The sequence below is a fragment of the Leiobunum rupestre genome, chromosome 8 (genome assembly GCF_980474605.1).
Source record: "Leiobunum rupestre chromosome 8, qqLeiRupe1.1.hap1, whole genome shotgun sequence".
In the NCBI taxonomy this organism is placed as follows: Eukaryota; Metazoa; Arthropoda; class Arachnida; order Opiliones; family Sclerosomatidae; genus Leiobunum; species Leiobunum rupestre.
The window spans coordinates 57,472,042-57,490,914 of NC_143391.1; the positions used below are offsets into that span (position 1 = coordinate 57,472,042).

The 18,873-nt window shown below is 32.9% G+C and overlaps 1 protein-coding gene across 2 annotated transcripts; it reads left to right on the top strand.

The window, feature by feature from the left end:
• Window positions 1-13: 13 nt before the first annotated feature.
• Window positions 14-18,111, top strand: LOC149933775 (caspase-3-like). Of its 2 annotated transcripts, none has more exons than XM_090155413.1 (6): window positions 14-156; window positions 2,696-2,960; window positions 6,709-6,788; window positions 10,778-10,948; window positions 14,879-15,095; window positions 17,569-18,111. In XM_090155413.1, exons 2-6 carry the CDS (start codon window positions 2,771-2,773, stop codon window positions 17,943-17,945), a joined length of 1,035 nt encoding a protein of 344 aa, XP_090011539.1. In that variant the 5' UTR covers window positions 14-156; window positions 2,696-2,770; the 3' UTR covers window positions 17,946-18,111. The 2 variants fall into 2 exon arrangements, with proteins under 2 accessions (XP_090011539.1, XP_090011538.1); XM_090155412.1 differs by lacking the exon at window positions 14-156 and adding an exon at window positions 163-348.
• Window positions 18,112-18,873: the final 762 nt, after the last annotated feature.

The window sequence follows — 18,873 nt, forward strand, 5'->3', positions numbered from 1 at the left end:
CCGTCGGCTTACAGTGACTCAAATATAATTCTCGAAAATCAGATATAAATAGCCAAAATGTAATAGCAATAGCATTATAGTAATAATAGTCATAAATAAATACGTCGTCTGCTAACTATTCTGGTTTTGACAACACAAGGCTTTTCGACGATTAGAGTAGTATTTGTTTTTATATTTTTTTAAATATTGATATTGTGTTTTCTTTTTAATTTCAAAATGAATGATAATGATAAAGTCACCATTTCGAGGAACTTTAAAGACCTTGTTAATTTGATTGATTTCTATAAAATTCACGATCTTGTGGTTAATAGGGGAATTTTTACCAAACTCATCATGGATGATATAAAGGTACAAATTAATGACGTTGTAGAAGATTAATTAAATTTATCACATGAAAATAATGACTGTATATGGAAGGTTTTGAAACTCAAAATATGTTCATATCAAGAGTTGAAATAATCCCTTCACCAAAGTATAAACAACATGGATCTGACATGGTTATTGGGAACTATCTTTTTCTTATTGTAGAATGGTTGATTCAGCCATGGACTAATTAATGTATACACAGGGACGGTCCGCACAACGCCACTCTCTCATAAAATCGGCGACTAAGTCTTGTTAATGCTGTTCCCTCTTTTCCTCCCCCCTTAAGCAAAGTTAGCCGAGTCAAAACGTCATCAAACGGAAAAACGATGCTGCCCTCTATCTGCAAGTCTTGGAGTCTATCGATGTTGGCGTCTGCTTATGATTTGAAAAACAAACGGTTTTTTTCGTTCATTGGAATAAGGTGTATGATTTAAGAGCTTTAATTTATTTAAGTAGTTTTACAAATTAATTATGAGTAAAAAGCTGTGTGTTTACCCTTCGTGTAAAAGTGATTCGAAGTATTGTCATAAAGAACACACGAAAGATTTCTTTATACCTTTCCTGTTCATCTTTTTCTAAGCCTTGTCCAAAAAAATCTTTGATTTACCATTATCGGAATCACTTAAATCCACTTTTTTAATCTTCTTTTTGTCTGGACAAATTGAGAATAACGTCTCGAATGTATGGGCCGAAAAATTAATATCAATCAATTTAATTGTTAATATAAATTAATTCATTTACCAAACGCACGTGGAGCTTACAACATCGCCGGCAAGGCGACTGCTTTTTTTTTGTACCCTTAAACCTTTCCTGCCGTTTCCATCCCCCTTGACTCAGTTTGTCGTTAGTTCGCACAATCACCGCTCGAGGGCACATTTAGCAATCGCTAGCCGCTAAATTTCCTATGCGGACCGTCCCTGTGTATACATTAATTAGTCCATGATTCAGCTGCCATCTTAAAACCTACTGTAGTGCCTTTCTAAACCTATCACATAATTATCCATAAAAATTAGACTAATTTCAGTGGCGTATCTGATTTTCCGCAGGGCCCTCGGTGCAGGGGGGCCTCAAGCTTCGGAGAGGGGCCCCGCTAACCATAAAAAAATTAAAAAGGGGTGCCTCATAGAGATTTTTGCGGGGGCCTCTGAGTTCTCAGCTACACCACTGACTAATTTATCCCAACAGGGAGTAATTATAACTTTTTACATGGCTGGGCAGAGTATTACACGTAGCAATTGTTCATTCACAATGCCAGTGTATGCGCCCAAGGTTTGGCTGAAAAATTTATCTAACTGAAAACTGCCTTGTTTAAATTTACGTTCTAATTGGATACTTTTTCGTAAAAAAATATGTGTATTTCTTATGCTACATCAAAATTTAGTGTAATTTCTCTGCTTTAAATCCTTTAATCCCTCCTAAATTTTTTGATATCAGTAGAGGGATTATTTTCAACAACATGAACTGAAGAATGTAGAAGTAGATTTGGCAAAATTGAACTACAGCGGCCTCATGTATTTTTTTTTGGTGGATAATGTAGCACTTGACGCGTAGATTACGAAACTAATTTTTTTTTGGGCCGCAAATGATTATTTTTAATTAACTTATTTTTAAAAAAGTAGTAATTTTAGGGGATTGCCGTTTTTTTTTTTTTGGCCTCCCCAACCCCATACTAAAAAAAGCGATGGGCCATCTATAACGCGACCTAGAGGACAGTACCAAGCCTTACGCATCAAGTATATACTTTTAATATCAACCAGAAAAAAGCGTTTGTGTCCCAAAAATACAAAACACCTAGAAAATGAACAAAACCTGTAATTGATTTTATAAAGTACGGGAATATCACTTTGTGGCCCTAAATCACAAAACACCTAGAAAATGAACAAAAACGGTAATTGATTTTATAAAGTACGGAAATATCACGTGGAAATTATTAGGACACCGAAACTGTGGTGTCGGCGAACAAACGACGGAAATAAGTACAACGAAACACGTGAAAATGCCCAAAAATGAGAATTTTTTAAAATTACATTAAAAAATTAAATAATCATTTGCGGCCAAAATAAAAAAAATACCCTCGGCATCTACGTGACAAGGTCTATCAGGCGCAACCAAAATTAATATAAAATTCTATGAAAATGAGAAATTTTTAAAATTAAAAAAATTAAATTAAAAAATTAAATAATCATTTGTGGCGAAAATAAAAATTCCCTCGGCATCTACGTGACAAGGTCTATCAGGCGCAACCAAAATTAATATAAAATTCAATGAGGCCGCTGTAGTTCACTTCACCCGTAGATTTTAATAGAAACATTGTAATTTTACTTTACAGAGTGCACTGAATGTTCAGGATAGAATAATAAATCTTTTACAAGAGCTTCCCAAACGAGGACCCAATGCTTTTGATATGTTTGTAGAAGTTCTGAAAGAAACTGGCCAAGATGAAGCTGCTTCGCTGTTGAAACCAAATTATGTAAGACTGATGGGAAATTCAGATGACGAGAGGAGAGTTGAAACCAGGATCATTCCACAAAATAACCATCAAATTGATTCAAATGGGTTTCATGAAGAGGGTCTTCCCAATATTGGATTTGGTGGTAAAATGTTTTTAAACTATAAAATATTAACATTATCTAGTGTACAAGCAATTAGTGTGCACTAATAATAGTTCACTATACCTCGTATCTTCTTAATAATCTAATTACGATAATTTATGCTCACCTAGAACTTAAGTGCTATATTGAAACAGTGTTTCGAAGTCGTTGTTAACTGCAACAGCCGCCAGGCAATGACATCTTCTAGTTCTTACCTTAAATTTAAAATTCCAAGTATATTCATGTATAATTTAATGATACAGTGGATTTCGCTTATTTGAGACACTGGCTAATCGGGACAGCCACTTATGCGGGACAAATCGTTAGGAACGGAATCCAAACCTATAATATAATGTTAATTTACTTCGGTTATTTAGGCAAAAGTTCCGTTTTATCAGTACAAAAAATCATGAAAAACCAACAAAATTATATCAGACGTCCTAAAAATAAAAATTATCATAAATATTTTGGTTAAAATAAGTGTGCTGAATAAAATTAGGAGTCTTCCACACAACGCTAGTCTTCGTATATTAGCTGAGTTAACTGGTGTGCCAAAATAGACTGTAGCTCGTCTTAGACTAAAAGAAAATCAACTTCGGGATTTTTTAATAACTTCAGACAAACGAAACTTAATGATTTCATAAAAAAAATAATTTTTATTTTATGCATGTGTAATTTGACCATTTGAATTACTACGTAATAAAAATTCATTAAAATAAAGTTGCTCTTCGGATTATTGGGACAGCCGCTTAATTTGGACAAAATGGCCTGGCCCCGATGTGTCCCAATTAAGCAGAATCCATTGTACTAGTATGAAAGTAAATAGCAGGTCTAGCGGGAATTGTTATTACTTTAATTCTATGAATTAAGTCTACTCTTATAGCTGTTCTCTACGGTTTTGCAAAATATTTGTAGATGCTAAGTAACTTTCGATCCAATACCAAATCAAAAAAAAGCTTAAAATATTAGTTTTTCCTGATCGAAAAGGGTGTAGAAATTGGACAAAATTTTGTCAACTTCAATCTTTACTTTTTACAACAAAAACCGTTTCTATTGCAAAATATTTAGTTGACAATGCATCGGCATATTACAAAGGCATTGTGCCATGTCCAAGGTGGCAGAACATTCAGAGTTTATGGCAAGGGTGTTCACTGGGACTTGTCCTGGCCTCTTATGATGAGTAACTTAATCAGACAATGCCTCATGACTGGTAATTGTAATAGTACCTGTAATTCTTCGATCCCCAAATACAACCTTTTAGAGAGTAAATTAAAAGTGTTTGGTCATATTATTTTTATTTATGCAATCGCTCTCGTTGCAACACATGCCTGTATGTTAGTTTCAACTTAGTAGCAGGGTTGGCAAAATCCTTGTTTTTTTCAAAAAGAACAAAACTGTTTTTAAATCAAACAAAAAAAAACACATAATAAATAATAAAAAACTGTTTAAAACACGTTTTAAACTATTCATTATACTTATGAATCAGACTCACGAGTAAACTCATTTAAAGAAATATTACGTATCATTAAACGTATTATCATAAGTGGCATAATTACCCTAAGTGTGTCAATAAGATGAATTTTTCAATGATACCTTGATTAACGAAAGTGACGTAAATGACGGTGTCTGCGGCGCGAGCTTTAAAAATACCATGTAGGGTACTTGAACAGAATTCGCGAGTCCTACGTTTCTTTGGTCTGTTTAGAACAAGCTCTAAAATTGAAGATTTTCTGTGGGAAAGGCTCCTATAGGCACACTTAGGGTAATTATGCCACTTATGGTATTATAAATAAACTCACAGGGAGAAGAACCAAAGAGTACACGCTTATTTAAACGAGCCAGGAATTTCGCTAAGTGTTGTTGACCAACCATTGAGATATTCGAAACCATTTCGAGCCTTAAATTGGAGCCAAGGCTTAGTTTTCTAGTACTCAAGTTTTTTAGTTTTACTTTATCCAAGCCCCGACTTGTCAGTTCTAATAGTTAAACCGAAAAATAGTTAAAAAAAAAGATTTTTCCGTTAAAAGGATGCAGCCTCACAAGCCTTCTCATTGGTAAATAATAAATAGGCAAAGGTAGTTTCTTTCTGATTGGGTAAGTCAGAACCGGTAGGAGTAAAAAATGAAACTAAAACCAAAACCATAACTTAGCTAGCATAAGGGCAGTTTGAAAGTCTCCTTTTGGGTCTTCAGTATTCAACTTTGGCAGCTATTGCACATTTAAGAAATTGCTAGGTTCTACTGGATTCCTCCAGTTTTTATAACTGACTGATTTAGTTGTTAAAAATGGCTTCAAAAAAACGTAACCGAAATGACTCTTTTCAAGAGGGAAATTTTAGAACCACTTAATTTTTGTACATACAGTGGAATTTTATTAACTTTATTTTAGCTTGCTAGCTTTATTATTTTTAATTATATTTCAGATTTTAAGTACTTTCAATGTTCCTTTAAAGGGGAATTGTCACCACCCTAAAATTGGTTTAAAACCATTTAAATGAATAGAGGACGTCCAAAAATGGTTATACTAAAAATTTCATGTTAATATTTCCAGTATTTGATTTATTATTAGCAAACAAATTTCTTGTTTTATCCCCCCCCCCCCGACTCAAGAATCTCAAACCGCTTGGTTGAACCTACCTGCAGCGCCATCTCGTGAACGAAATATTATTTTCCCAGGTTTTATTGCTTTTCAGTCAGAACTGACGTTTGCTACGACATTCTCCTTGGCTTTTTAACCGAGTTTTATTCGTAGATTGTAGTTTATCGTGTTTTTAAAATGCCTTACACGCCGCCCTTTCCCAAATTTTTGACGCTTCATTCTTTTGGCGCTGCACGTAGGTTCAACCTCGATTTCTGAAATTTTTGGAGCCGTTTGTTGTAGGTTGCGGAAAAAGTAGCGTAACTTTTTAAATGCTTTTCCAATAACTATAAAATTTTAGGGACATTATCATTAATATATTTTCTATCATTCTGTAAAAAAACCTCATAAATTTTGGTTTTGCTGACAGTTCCCCCTCAAGCAAAACTTTTATTCTTGTGTACTAGAAACCTCTTAAGCCTAAAGACTAGAAAGTTTGATAAAAATTTAAGGGTCGGCTCGATACTCGAAAAGTGAAATTTTTAAGGCTCGAGACTTGGCTCGATAGTCAAAAATCAGGGCTTGCACATGGCTAAATGTTAGTCTTCATCCAAATCTTGTACCACCTTGAAGGTATATCTTGCCGAAGTCCTGCGATTTCAGTTTTATTAAATTTATGGCCTATTCTACCAATTTGTCTTTTAATTCTTATTATTTTTTAGACATTTACATTGCAATTTGGGAAGTGCCTGGCTTGAGTCAAAATTTAAAAGATGTATCTTACTCATGCATCTTTAAATTTAATTTACAAAATGCATTCAAATTAATAATTATCTTAAAAATCATTTGAAAGATCTCAGTTTAAATCATTGATTTAATTGAAATCAATTTAAGACTATGATGGGACAGGACTTCTCATTTTAAGTGAAAATGTGGGAGACATATTCAACTCTTTTATTATTCTAATTATCATCTAATTTACCCCCAAGTCAAGAGGGAAAATGAAAAACGTTGCCAGTACGTGTGCTTCGCTCACATTAGAACACATGCTTTAGGGAACAATAATTAGAAATTAAGTACATTTTCTAACTTTCTATTAAAGCAATTCCATAGCTGCATGCAAAACAATACTCTCTCAACCTCCTCTAATATAATTAACTTGCAATACTTACAGGTCACACATACCCAGCGGAAGAGAGTCGAATGGAATTAGAGATCTCCCCCGAAGGTGTTGAATATCATTTTGGACCTGATGTAAGCTATTCATATGCCTAACCGATCTATGAATTAGTAAAAGTTCAGTAAAGAAAATAAATATTTAAAAAAATAAAATAGGATTACTTTAAAAAATAGGTTTATTAGTTAACATTCTGAATGATATTACAAATTATATTTTAAATATCACTTCAGCAACACTAATAATAATAATAATAATAACAATAGATTTATTCATTGGATCATCATATAAGTTTACAACTTCTTTACATAAGAGTCCAGTTACACATTAATTAAATTAAATTAAAATTAAGAAGAAGGAGGAATTTCCAACAAGTCTATTTGCATCAAAATTTGGGCAACAGAGAAACAAACAATTTTTACTCTGACTAGGCTGGTGCAACAGCACTATAGGAGGTTTTCCCACTTGTATAGAATAAAGATGCATGCTTGGTGGCATATGTTGCAATTAATGCATGACAACAAGCATATTAATTACATAATGTATATTAAAATAATCTTCATATTTATAATAAAATTATAAATATTGTAGTATTGTAGGAAAAATATCAACACACCAACCCTTACCAAAATTATGGTTTGAAAATAAAATCCTAAAAAAAAAGAGTTATTTAAAAGCACATAATAAATCCCAAATAAGTCTCCCACAGTTCAAAACTCAGACTAAATATATACTTAAATGTAGAAATAATCAAGTTTTATTTAGGTTTCTTTAAGCTATAGCCTAAAAGAAGACTCGGATTATAGCTCTAATTTAAGATCCCGCTTTGAGACTCATTTCAATGTATTTTCATAAGACCTAATTTAGTCCTGTTTTATGCGATTTGTTTGAGACTTGATTAAAACCTTTTTTCGTGATTTCTAGGAGATTCGATTTGAACCCATATTTTTTAATTTGTAGGAGACCCAATTTAATTACAATTTAAACTTGATTTTTGTGATTTGAAAGATACTCCATTAATATTTGCTTTCTGTGATTTGTTGGAGATAGCTTTTAAGCCCAAAATTTTTTATTTGTAGGACCCTCAATTTAGACCCGTGTTCTTCTATTAGTAGCAGCCTCAATTTAGACCTGCGTTTTACTATTTGTAGGAGACTCTATTTAAACGTATTTTACATGATTTATAAGAGACTCGGATCTAAACTAGGCTTTTGAGGTTTGAAGCAGCTTCATCCGATTTTTGGGAATTTGTCAGACATACTAGAAGTACAAACAGTTGAAGCTGTATCTAAAGTCGCCCTTTTGGGGCTCATCAGTTCTGTGTAGGAACTCTCTCTATATACCCTGACAACTTTTACGCTTGGGCTTCCGTTGAAATCCAAAGTTAAGATAATTATTATCAGTTGAAGCTATAGGTACCGAACGTTTACTTTTTCCAGAGTTACACCAAATTTAAATTTTCAGAGTTACGCGTAAAAATTACATTTTTTACTTAGCTACACTTGTTGTGGATTATGATTATGAGGGTACCCTTACCAAAAAATAAGTTGGATTTCAGTTTGTATTTAGTTTGTATACACATTATTAGTTGATATTGAGGTGGTATTAAGTAGGCTCAAGTTGTCAGCATATTTCAAGTTACTATTAAAGGGGTAATAAGTTGTTATTCAGTTGGTAGGAAAATACTGCTTTTGCTAAGTTTATAATTAGTTGGTTTTTAGTAGTCAGGAAATTACATAATATTTTTAAGTTGCTTTTAAGTAGTTAAATGTAAATGTTGATTCTGGTTTAGTTGGAAATAAGTTGATTAATAAAGAGGATTTAAGTTATTTTTAAGTAGGCATTTGTCCCAAATACAAACTGAAAACCAAGTTGAAATACAAGTTGTCCTAAGTGGTTTTTAGCCAACTTATTTTTTGGTAAGGGTATAATCAGGTTAGCTTAATGTGGAATTCCCATGCAGCTATGCCACAACAAACACTAAAAGAAAATGTATTAGAAATTTCTGGCAAATGAAGTTAATCGTTTTTAAATTTATTTGCATATAAAACTGTTTTTGCTATTCCAACAGTGTTAAGTAGCCCAAGTGCACCATATTTAGCTAATTTTGGAAATTGAAACACGTAAAACATACATACCAGTGCGTATTTTCCATATTTTTCCTTTTCCTTTACCAGATTTCCATTTAATGTTTCACCAACATGAATATTTTTATCACCAGTATTACTCTTATTAATTTTAAGTTCTAAATTAAGTTTTAGTCTTATCGATTAATATTCTGTATTTATAACTTTATGCTGACTCCTCTAACTGGCTACTCAAACACTGAATCAAAAATGACTACTGTGTTCAGCTGCCATGTTCAATTGCAGGTTTTAAAATAAACTCAATTAAGTCTCTTTCAAGTCCCCAGAAATGAATCTCCCCATATGAGACTAAAGTGAAGTCTTAAATGACTCTTATTATAATCTTAAATTCTAACCAATAATAAACTCTCAATTAAATCACTTTCAAGTCCCCAGAAATGAAACTCCCCATACTAAAGTGAAGTCTTAAATTATTATTATTTTAATCTAAAATTGTAACCCATAATTAACTCTCAATTAAGTCTCTTTCAAGTCCAAAGAAATGAGTCTCCCCATATGAGACTAAAGTGAAGTCTTAAATGACTCTTATTTTGATTTAAAATTATAACCCACAATCAACTCTCAATTAAGCTTCTTTCAAGTCCCCAAAAATTAGTCTTACCATGTGAGACTAAAGTGAAGTCTCAAAAATAAACTCACAATTAAGATTTAATTATTCAAGTCTCCAGGAAAGCGGTTTCACAAATGACACTAAAATGAGTTTCATTTAAATATATAATAATAAAACTCTTTTAGTGGGACTAAAATTGATTTTATTTAGGAACCACAATTCTGGTCTCAGTTTTTTATGTTTACATAATCCTTAAAAATCCTAGATCCTACATTGAAACTAATTGGCGACCTAAGTATGACTCCCGTTTTGGTAAGGCAACGCATGTCCGATTTTTTTTGATACTTTAGAGGATACTAAACATTTCAGTGTCAAAATTATTTTGTGGAAATATAAATTCTCTGAGATATTAATTTCGTAAAATTAACGTTTTCTAATGTACCTTTCGCCGAAATTCGGCCCACTTCATAGTTGTAGGTGAAATAGGTTACAAGAGGGGCTTAAAAGAAATAAATGTGCAATAAAAGTAAAGCATTGTCCAATTTTTATTTGCGGTAATGGTTAAACTAGTGTAAATTAAATGTTAGTAAAACGTTTTACATGGTCACACTCCTCTGCAAATTCTGGTTAAACTACCAGCGTGCTCTCTGCAAATTTTTGTTAAGCACCTATCTCCGAATGAAAAACGAGTGTTAAAAAGTATCGTGGAAAAATACCAAAATTTAATCATAAACCAAGTGTTGACACCATACGTTCGCTACGGTCTCTTGCTGGGGGCGCATGGCACCACCCCAACCCCATTCTTGCTAATCACGATCAGCCGTCTAGCATCGCGACCTAGAGGACATATTACCAAGAAAAAAGAGAAAGTACTTTGTCCCCACCCAATATTGCACCAGATTCCGTGTACCCTACTACACTACAAACGGAAATGTAATGCTAGAAATTTTGGTTAAATCTAAATAATTATTATCTCCGCTAATTTTGATTTCCTCAGAAATGTTCAGTATTGTCTAAAGTATCAAAATAAAATAAAAAAATCTGACGTGCGTTGTCTAGGTTAACGGTAATAGTTAGTGTAGGGAGCTGTTGGCTCGATCTCGTGGCATGCAGGGCTTGCCACCACCCTCCTACGCATTGTAACCCGGCCACCTAAATTAAGGGCTTCAAAAGTCGCATGATGACTTAGGCCTAAGGTGGTGCCTTGGGTATTAGCCTAGCTGATTATTATTATTATTATTATTATTCACCGTTAATGGTGTACTATAAAATCTAAATAATTACTATCTCCGCTAAAATTCCTGGCGCCGCCACTGTTGATACGTTTTTGATTGCATATCATATTTTTGAGTTATTTTACATTTTCCAGTGCTACGCCATGAATAAGAGGGAGAGAGGACGTTGCTTGATCATTAACAATATTGAATTTGAAGGACATAATGCAAAGAGACTCGGATCGGAAGCTGATGCCAAAAGATTAGATGAAGTTTTTCAACAACTTCATTTTCATGTGATATTGCGAAGCAATTTCACTAAAGAAGTAAGTGAGACCACATAAAACAGTTTTTAACATCTATGTGTCCAATGCAAGTAAAAAATTGCTTCACAAAGTCATAATTAGAGTTGTGCAATATATTTGGTGACACTGAATAATAATAAAATTACAATTAATATGATTAATTATTCCATATTTCAATTATTTTCTTACCTGATCAGCAGGGTGACCACACTTACTATATTTTATAAATTTTCCTATATTTTGATTGTCTTCCTATGATTTGACAATTTTCCTATTTTTTGTACTTAGCCCTTTTCTTTCAATATAGATTTCGATTGTAAGTTCGTCAAAACAAACCAGTCTTTTACTAAAGCACTAACATGGACTAATTAACAACAGGGACGGCCCAGATCCATAATATTTCCCTAAATATATTTTTTATCCTGGTGAGTCAAACGTCATAAACAGGAAACTGATTTTTAATGGTTTTAGCGGTTGTGAACTTGTGATTTGAATTTTCAAACGTCTCTCATAACCATCCATGTTATCGCGTTAAATAACTATAATTATAGTTATTATTTTAGTATAATTGGTATAGTTAAATGATACGTTTTCCACCTCCGATTCTAAGATCAATTCGAAATTATCTCGGAAATTATTCATCATAAAAAATGGTAAACAACTATTAAGCCTTGGTACAATCATTTATATTTGTGAATAATATTATATTATGATAATAATTATTACCGTAACAAATTTGGGAATTGCTTCCAGACGTTAAAGACCGAGACCAGAGCGAATTGCCACCCCTCTTCTCCTGTACTTAGTTTTTTGACGAGTGACAACTGATTGACAGCTCTGACAGCTTGAGTGACCGCCTGGACAATTCCATGTATTGTAGCTTACCTCTTTTTTTGATGCTCATTGTATATATTCTATTCAAAAACAGTCCAAGCTGTCAGTCAAGCTGTTGATGCTGTCACTCAATTTTGTGGGGGTCTAAATTCGCACACGAGAAAATGGAATCTCTGTTCTCAGCCTTTAAGCTGAATATTTTACTGTATGTACGATCGGAAAAGCTCGACATTCTAAATTTTTACGACGATTAATTTAAAAGAATAATATATTAGCACCGCATGGTAATCTCGTGGTTCAACTTTTAAATTTCAAGCATTCCAAGGAAGCTTCTTTCCCTATTTTCTCCCCCCCCCCCCCCCGCTTATTTTGAATCACCAGCCTATACAAGCATTTCCTGTTATGCCCGCGAATACCGCTAGAGTGCGTTGTTGCTTGCTCTTTTTACTTTTTTCCCAGGCAGGACCGTCCCTGTTGTTAATTAGTCCATGGCACTAATATCATTGAGTTTAGGGGCTGGCTGGTGTTTAAAAATGAAAATGTAATATTACTTAAATATATTTATCTATTTACAAAGTCTGTGATGTTTTCATATTAAATGTTACGTTAATATTAAACCAAAGTTCCTTTAAAAGCATGTTTTATTTTTATATCATTTCCTAAAATATCCTAGAACTTCGCCTGAACTATCCTATTATTTCCTATAAATTCACCTGAATGTTCCTATAATTTCCTATAAATTCACCTGAACATTCCTATAATTTCCTATTAATTTGTAAGAACGCTCCCTCTCCTCGCTAGGGGCACCAAAATGTAAGGAACTAATTTTACTTGCTTATAATATTATAGAAAATAATAAATTACAGAGTATATCAAATCAAATTCCTTTAATTAATAACTCACTACGAAATTATGAGGTCCGGTCTGGGGTTGCGTTGAGGAGAGGGAGCGTTCTTTCTGCTTGTTAGCTGCCTGCCTGACTGCCCTACGTCTGCCCTTTTTTACTAGATATATATTAAGCTAATGCAACAGTGGCGCTACTAGGCTCATTAAAGGATGTTTTTCTACCTATTTGGCCGGTTGCCAACTCTAAGGCCTTACAAATTCACCTGAACATTCCTATAATTTCCTATAAATTCACCTGAACTTTCCTATAATTTCCTATTAATTCACCTGAACGTTCCTATAATTTCCTATAAATTTGCCTGAACTATCCTATAATTCCCTATAAATTCACTTGAATGTTCCTATTATTTCCTATAAATTCGCCTGAACTATCCTATAATTTCCTATAAATTCACGTGAATGTTCTTATTACTTCCTATAAATTCACCTGAATGTTCTTATTATTTCCCATAAATTCACCTGAACGTTCCTATTATTTCCTATAAATTCACTGGAACGTTCCTATTATTTCCTATAAATTCACCTGAATGTTCCTATAATTTCCTATAAACTCACCTAAACGTTCCTATAATTTCCTATTAATTCACCTGAACATTAATATAATTTCCTATAAATTCACCTGAACAATCCTATAATTTCCTGTTAATTCACCTGAACGTTCCTATAATTTCCTATAAATTCACCTGAATTTACTATAATCAGAAATACATGAACCGAAACTATCAGCTTCCTATGCCTCTAGCACGGGAGGCAAGTTCCCCGTTTTCCCCCACCTTAGTGGCCGCGTGCTACCTTCCCCTCCTCGAAAAGAGAACCTCCCCACCTCCGCGGCGAAGGTTTGAATACGCTACCTGGCGACGGCCGAGCGAAACTTTCTCGAAAAACAAATGAAATATGCTGCTGGGGAAAAATTGTAAGTGCATCATGTGTCAGTGGAAGAAAGGCTGTCACCATTAGAAGCAACGTCCAAGGAAAGAATAGCTCAAACAAATATCATCGTAATCAGTTGTTATTAATTAATGAAGCCTAGTTAACGACTAATAAAAACTAGACTAACTTGACTTTAAGAATTATAAACAATAAATATTTGTATTATTTTGTTAAAATAATTGTACTTGTTTTATTTGAAATATAAAACTGAATAGCAACGTAAATGTAGCCTTACTCGTAAACGAAATCATAATTTTTATTTCTTATTTCTACTAGCTCTTTTCTCGTGGTTTATTTCAGTTTCTTCTTCTTCCGTAGCCTTCTGTTTCTTTGGTCTTCCCATATTCTTTACTACTGCAGGCCTAAATATTTTTATCTGGGTTTCATATATCTTAAGTAGCTCCATTAAGTAATTTGTATATTTTCTAATTCTAATAAAACTTAAGTATTTCTCTGTTCTTTCATACATAAATGGTCTGGTAAGAATAGTTAAAAAGGTTTAAATTTATTTACTTTTAGCTGCAGCTACCGCGTTCCACAGTTCCACTGACCTCTATCAAAAACAAAGCCTAGGTTTGCAGACCACGTTGCTCACGATTTTCTTCGATGAAATAATTTCTCTTAGCCTCACTAGATGGCGGTCTAGTTACCCGTGGTGCATTCGAAATTGTCTCTGGAGTCGCGGGAGGCGGAAAATTAACAAGGCCTCCCTATTTAACCCTCCCCTGTCGCACGGGGAAATTGCCGCCCGAGAAAAATTTGTTCGCTGATAATTTCGGTTCATGTATTTCTGCTATAATTTCCTATAAATTATCCTGAACATTCCTATTATTTCCTATAATTATCCTGAACGTGCCTATAATTTCCTATAAATTATCCTGAACGTTCCTATAATTTCCTATAAATTCACCTGAACATTCCAAAAGCATTGAATATCAATTTTTTTAAAGTTATTAAAATAAATTCTTAAAGGGACCCTTAAGGAGGGTTTGCTATGGTCACCCTGGATCAGTTATCTGGCTTGTATTTATCTTCTAGAAATATTCAGCTAAATTAATCATAAATTTCAATCTTTGCCTTTTTAGTATTTGACTAGGCAAATTAATTGATACTCAAAAAATTATATTAGCAAGTCATACTATTGTATTAAATTTACAAAATGTTTAAATTTATGAAATTATTGAAACTTAAAGCTTTAATATTTCCCTACTGTAATTTATCTCTAATTTGAACATAATGGAATTGATAGAATTGAAAATAATTTTCTTTACCCTATCATAGCAAATGAAAAAACTTCTGAGAGACTGTGCATCGATGGATCATTCGGAAGCAAATGCTCTAATTGTGATTATCCTATCTCATGGAAATGAGGTAGGAGTTTACGGTGTCGATGGTTTGGTGTTATCATTAGAAGATATCTACATGATGTTTAACAATATCAACTGTCCAACTATGAAAAAGAAACCCAAACTTTTCTTCATTCAAGCCTGCAGAGGGAGTAAGTCGCTCTTCTTGCATCTTTATTTATGAAAACCACTGGCAAATTGTCATGTACTTTAAAGAAGGCTCACATTGTATGAAGAGTTTGCCACTACCCTCCTAGACAGTTTCACCTGGCCACCTGAATTAAAAGGCATTAAATTTCGCTAGATGACGTGGGCCTAGGGTGGTGTCTTGGAGAGAAGAATCTAATAATAACATAAGTAACATAATGATGACACTTCAATTCATATTCATCCATTGCAAATTTTTTAATGATAGTCTGTTTCGCCTATGACAACGTAAACCATTATGTAACGATGGGCTGACAACTCTCCGCGAACTGCTGCTAGTATTTGGAGGATGCCCGTAAAATCGCCTACGGTCCACTGGCAGCTTTTTCGGTGGAGCAGCCAAGGCCTATTGAAAATTTAAATGTTTTCAAAAGTAAAAATAACACTTACTTTTGGAAAATAATGATGAATTATTGAATCGGAAGATAAAAAGAACTTTTAAACATTGGCTCCATTTCAGAAGTTAGTTTTTTTGAATTTGAAACCTAAACGCACGTATGCTTGTATTTCTCGCCATAAAATTAACCAACTATTTTGGCAATGGAAAGAGTAGGAAGGGACAAGTTTCCGGTTTGGAAACTTCCTATTTTGCAATCACTCCATGACAGACTATCATTAACCAAATTCGTTATGTGCCATACTTAATCTTATGTTACTTATGATAATAGTAATAATCTAATCTAGTAAGTGTTATTTTGTAGCATCAGCCAAAGAAATTTGAAGCCACATAAGAATTTATAGTAGACTACAATTAGTCACTTTTATTTCCTATATACCGATGGCCTCTAAACGAGTAATAAGTGTAGCAACAAATTTTCCTAAACTACCAGTAGTTTAGTGTAAAATTGGGAATCAAATAATTTGAAAATGCATTAAAAGTGTAAACTTTTCCTTAAGCTAATAATATATGGCTGATCATATTTTTCATGTTAATTTGATCTGATGAAATTTAGCCTAAATTTTTATTTTAATATTTTTCGTGGAATATGTACCGTAAAAATCTGAGACTAGCAAAGTTTTCAACTTATAATTTTACTATTTTTTAAATTATTTTTATATTTTTTTGGTTTATTTAGAATTTTTAATTTTCAAATTCGTATTTCAAAAATATTTTCATGAACATCACTTTCAATAATTCTTAAAATGTAATATCTTTGACAAAAGGGGCTATAAACTCTGAAATAAAAGTTTCTTTAAAGATAAATTTTTCAAAATTTTATAATTTTTATTTAAAAAAGTAAATGTTTTTGAAAAAAGTGGAATCAAATGTCAAATTTTAAATTATTTCTCATTAATGAAGTTTATTATTTCAAGTAAATTGCCTGTTATTCCAAAAATATTTATTTTTCTCATAATTCTAGACTGCCAAATATTAATTTTTTTGTGCTAGCACATTTGTGTTAGAAATATTTGGTATTAGGATTGTAGATCTAAGGGATGAATTTTTGTTGGTTTAACATGTTGTTGACACAGTTGAAAATTGATACCCTTGAATGCATGCCATTATTGAGTACATATTGGGTAATAAATTATTATTTTGAAGCAAAGTGCATCTAAGACTAACAGATGTATCTTCCCCCTAACCAACCTTCGCACTACAACCTGGCCACCTAGATTAATGGTAATAAAAGTAACTTAGTGGTTCCTTGGATATTTGCGTAGGTAGCTGATTATTATTATTCATAATTAGCCAAATAAAGTAGTTATTTTTATTGCGAATATTTTCAATGTTTGGTTCTACGTCCGATTTTGGGGGTAATAAGTAACTTAAAATGTTTTTAAAACAACTTTTAGTTTTGCTCCTAATCCCCACATGCTGAAACAGTAAGCTCCTTCCCCCTAAAAGACTAAACTTATGTGCGTTTTTTGGACAAAATTCCCCCATTAAATTTGACATATCAGACAAAATCCTCCAAAATGTCAGTAGGTACGATTCCACTAGTTACGAAGCCAGTATGTGTAATTTTTAAATACACCCACGATGATTATAGAGAATGGGGTTGGGGGGGGCAGGGGCGGTGCAAGCAGATTATTCTCAATTGTGAGGCCCCCTATTTATTGACTTGAAAATTAAATTTTGCAAATTTGTATGTATGAGGAGGCCCTAAAGGCTACAGTCGATTTTTGGGGTTCTGTCTCGCCTACCCCTAACGCCGTCCCTGGTTGTTGGTGTTTGGTTTAATAAGCTGCATATAAGTAAGAGAATGCATGTATAAATCTTTTAATACGATAATTTTAAGATTATATTCTACGAAATAGATAAAGAAAATTTTTAGCTTTCCCTCATTTCCTTGCTAGCTTCTATAATAAAAGATTTTTGTAAATCATTTAAGCCCTGCACAACAGTGTAGAGGGCAGTTAATTATATCACTTTTTAGAACATATTTCTCTTATTCAAAATTTCATTTTGCTTCGTAGGCATGTTCGATTGTGGAACACCAGAGGATGTGGTTGCGGATGCAATGATAAGTGCAGCTGGACGAGCTCCCGATACAATTCTAAATCCAGTTTTACAGAGCAATAATATTCCCATTGTTTCAGACATTTGTTTATCACTGTCTACTGTTCAAAGATTTGTTTCAAATAGAAATGAAGTACTCGGAAGTTGGTATGCTAGAGCTTTGTGCGATACTTTGATTAGTGATGCGCAAAGAGCAGAATTAAATGAAATACTAAGTACGATGGATAGAAAGGTGCAAAGTAGAACAGGATCAAATGGTGAAAAACAAGCAACAGATAGAAGATATTTAGGTTGGAACAAAAAGTTTTATTTTAACCCTGGGTATTTTGCTTAACAAGAAAAGTACATTTTTTTTAAAATTTAACAGTCTAAAATAAGTTTTTAAAAAATGGTCTGATAAAATTTTAATATGTACTCTTACTTACCTACCCCACACTGTTGGGTATTATGAAGATACAGAATTTTGTCATTTTAAAGTGCGGGATAACTGAAATGTTTTAAAATTTTTAGTACAGCACTCCCATCAGACCTAACTAAAAATACAAAAAAGTCCTTTTTTTAAATTCACTAAACTACACTGAAATCAGGCTTCTCATAATTTGGTAGTAAATTTGCAGAATAGCACCATCAGCTTTAAGCTGTGGCATACTGATACACTAATTAAAACTCAGAAAACTAAATTAGTTTGCATAGAGGTCTTGTTTTTCAGATTTTGGTGTTAGCCCTATTATTATAAACTACTTAGTTTAAGCTACTTCTTTTGATAAATACGTTATATTGTTTTTAAAAAGTATTGAAGTTTAGATAAGATTAATTTTGTTATTGATTTACTACTCTCTAGTACATAGGTAAAAATTAAGACAAAAATGTCTATAGCGGACATGGTGTACAAATTCAATTGTGTAAACCTATATTAATCTTTAGATCACTTTGACTGACTTAATTTATATGTATTTTAACAATATACATTTTGCTCATTTACTCAGTGGCAATATTTAAGACTTGGATTTTATCTAAATATCATAGTTGTTTGCGAACTACATGTAGTTATCCCAAAACTTAACTATGCAATATTCGTTCACAATAAACAATAACAGATTTAAAGTAAATGTGTTGTTTGAAACCAAAGTAAATGCCAACTTGATTGCATCTACATGCCATAGTCACAAATATCTAACGTTATATATTTTTTTTACTTGAAATGTGTAAAAATTCCTAAAAACTGCCAGCGCAATTTTGTTACTGAATAAAACGAACTGTTA

What these genes read in the sequence shown, in the direction of transcription:
- LOC149933775 (XM_090155412.1), top strand. Translation starts at nt 217, where the DNA reads ATGAATGATAATGATAAAGTCACCATTTCGAGGAACTTTAAAGACCTT. An exon ending in AATATCATTTTGGACCTGAT is followed by an intron (nt 6,789 to 10,777) that starts GTAAGCTATTCA and finishes TACATTTTCCAG; the next exon opens with TGCTACGCCATGAATAAGAG. An exon ending in GAAGCAATTTCACTAAAGAA is followed by an intron (nt 10,949 to 14,878) that starts GTAAGTGAGACC and finishes ACCCTATCATAG; the next exon opens with CAAATGAAAAAACTTCTGAG.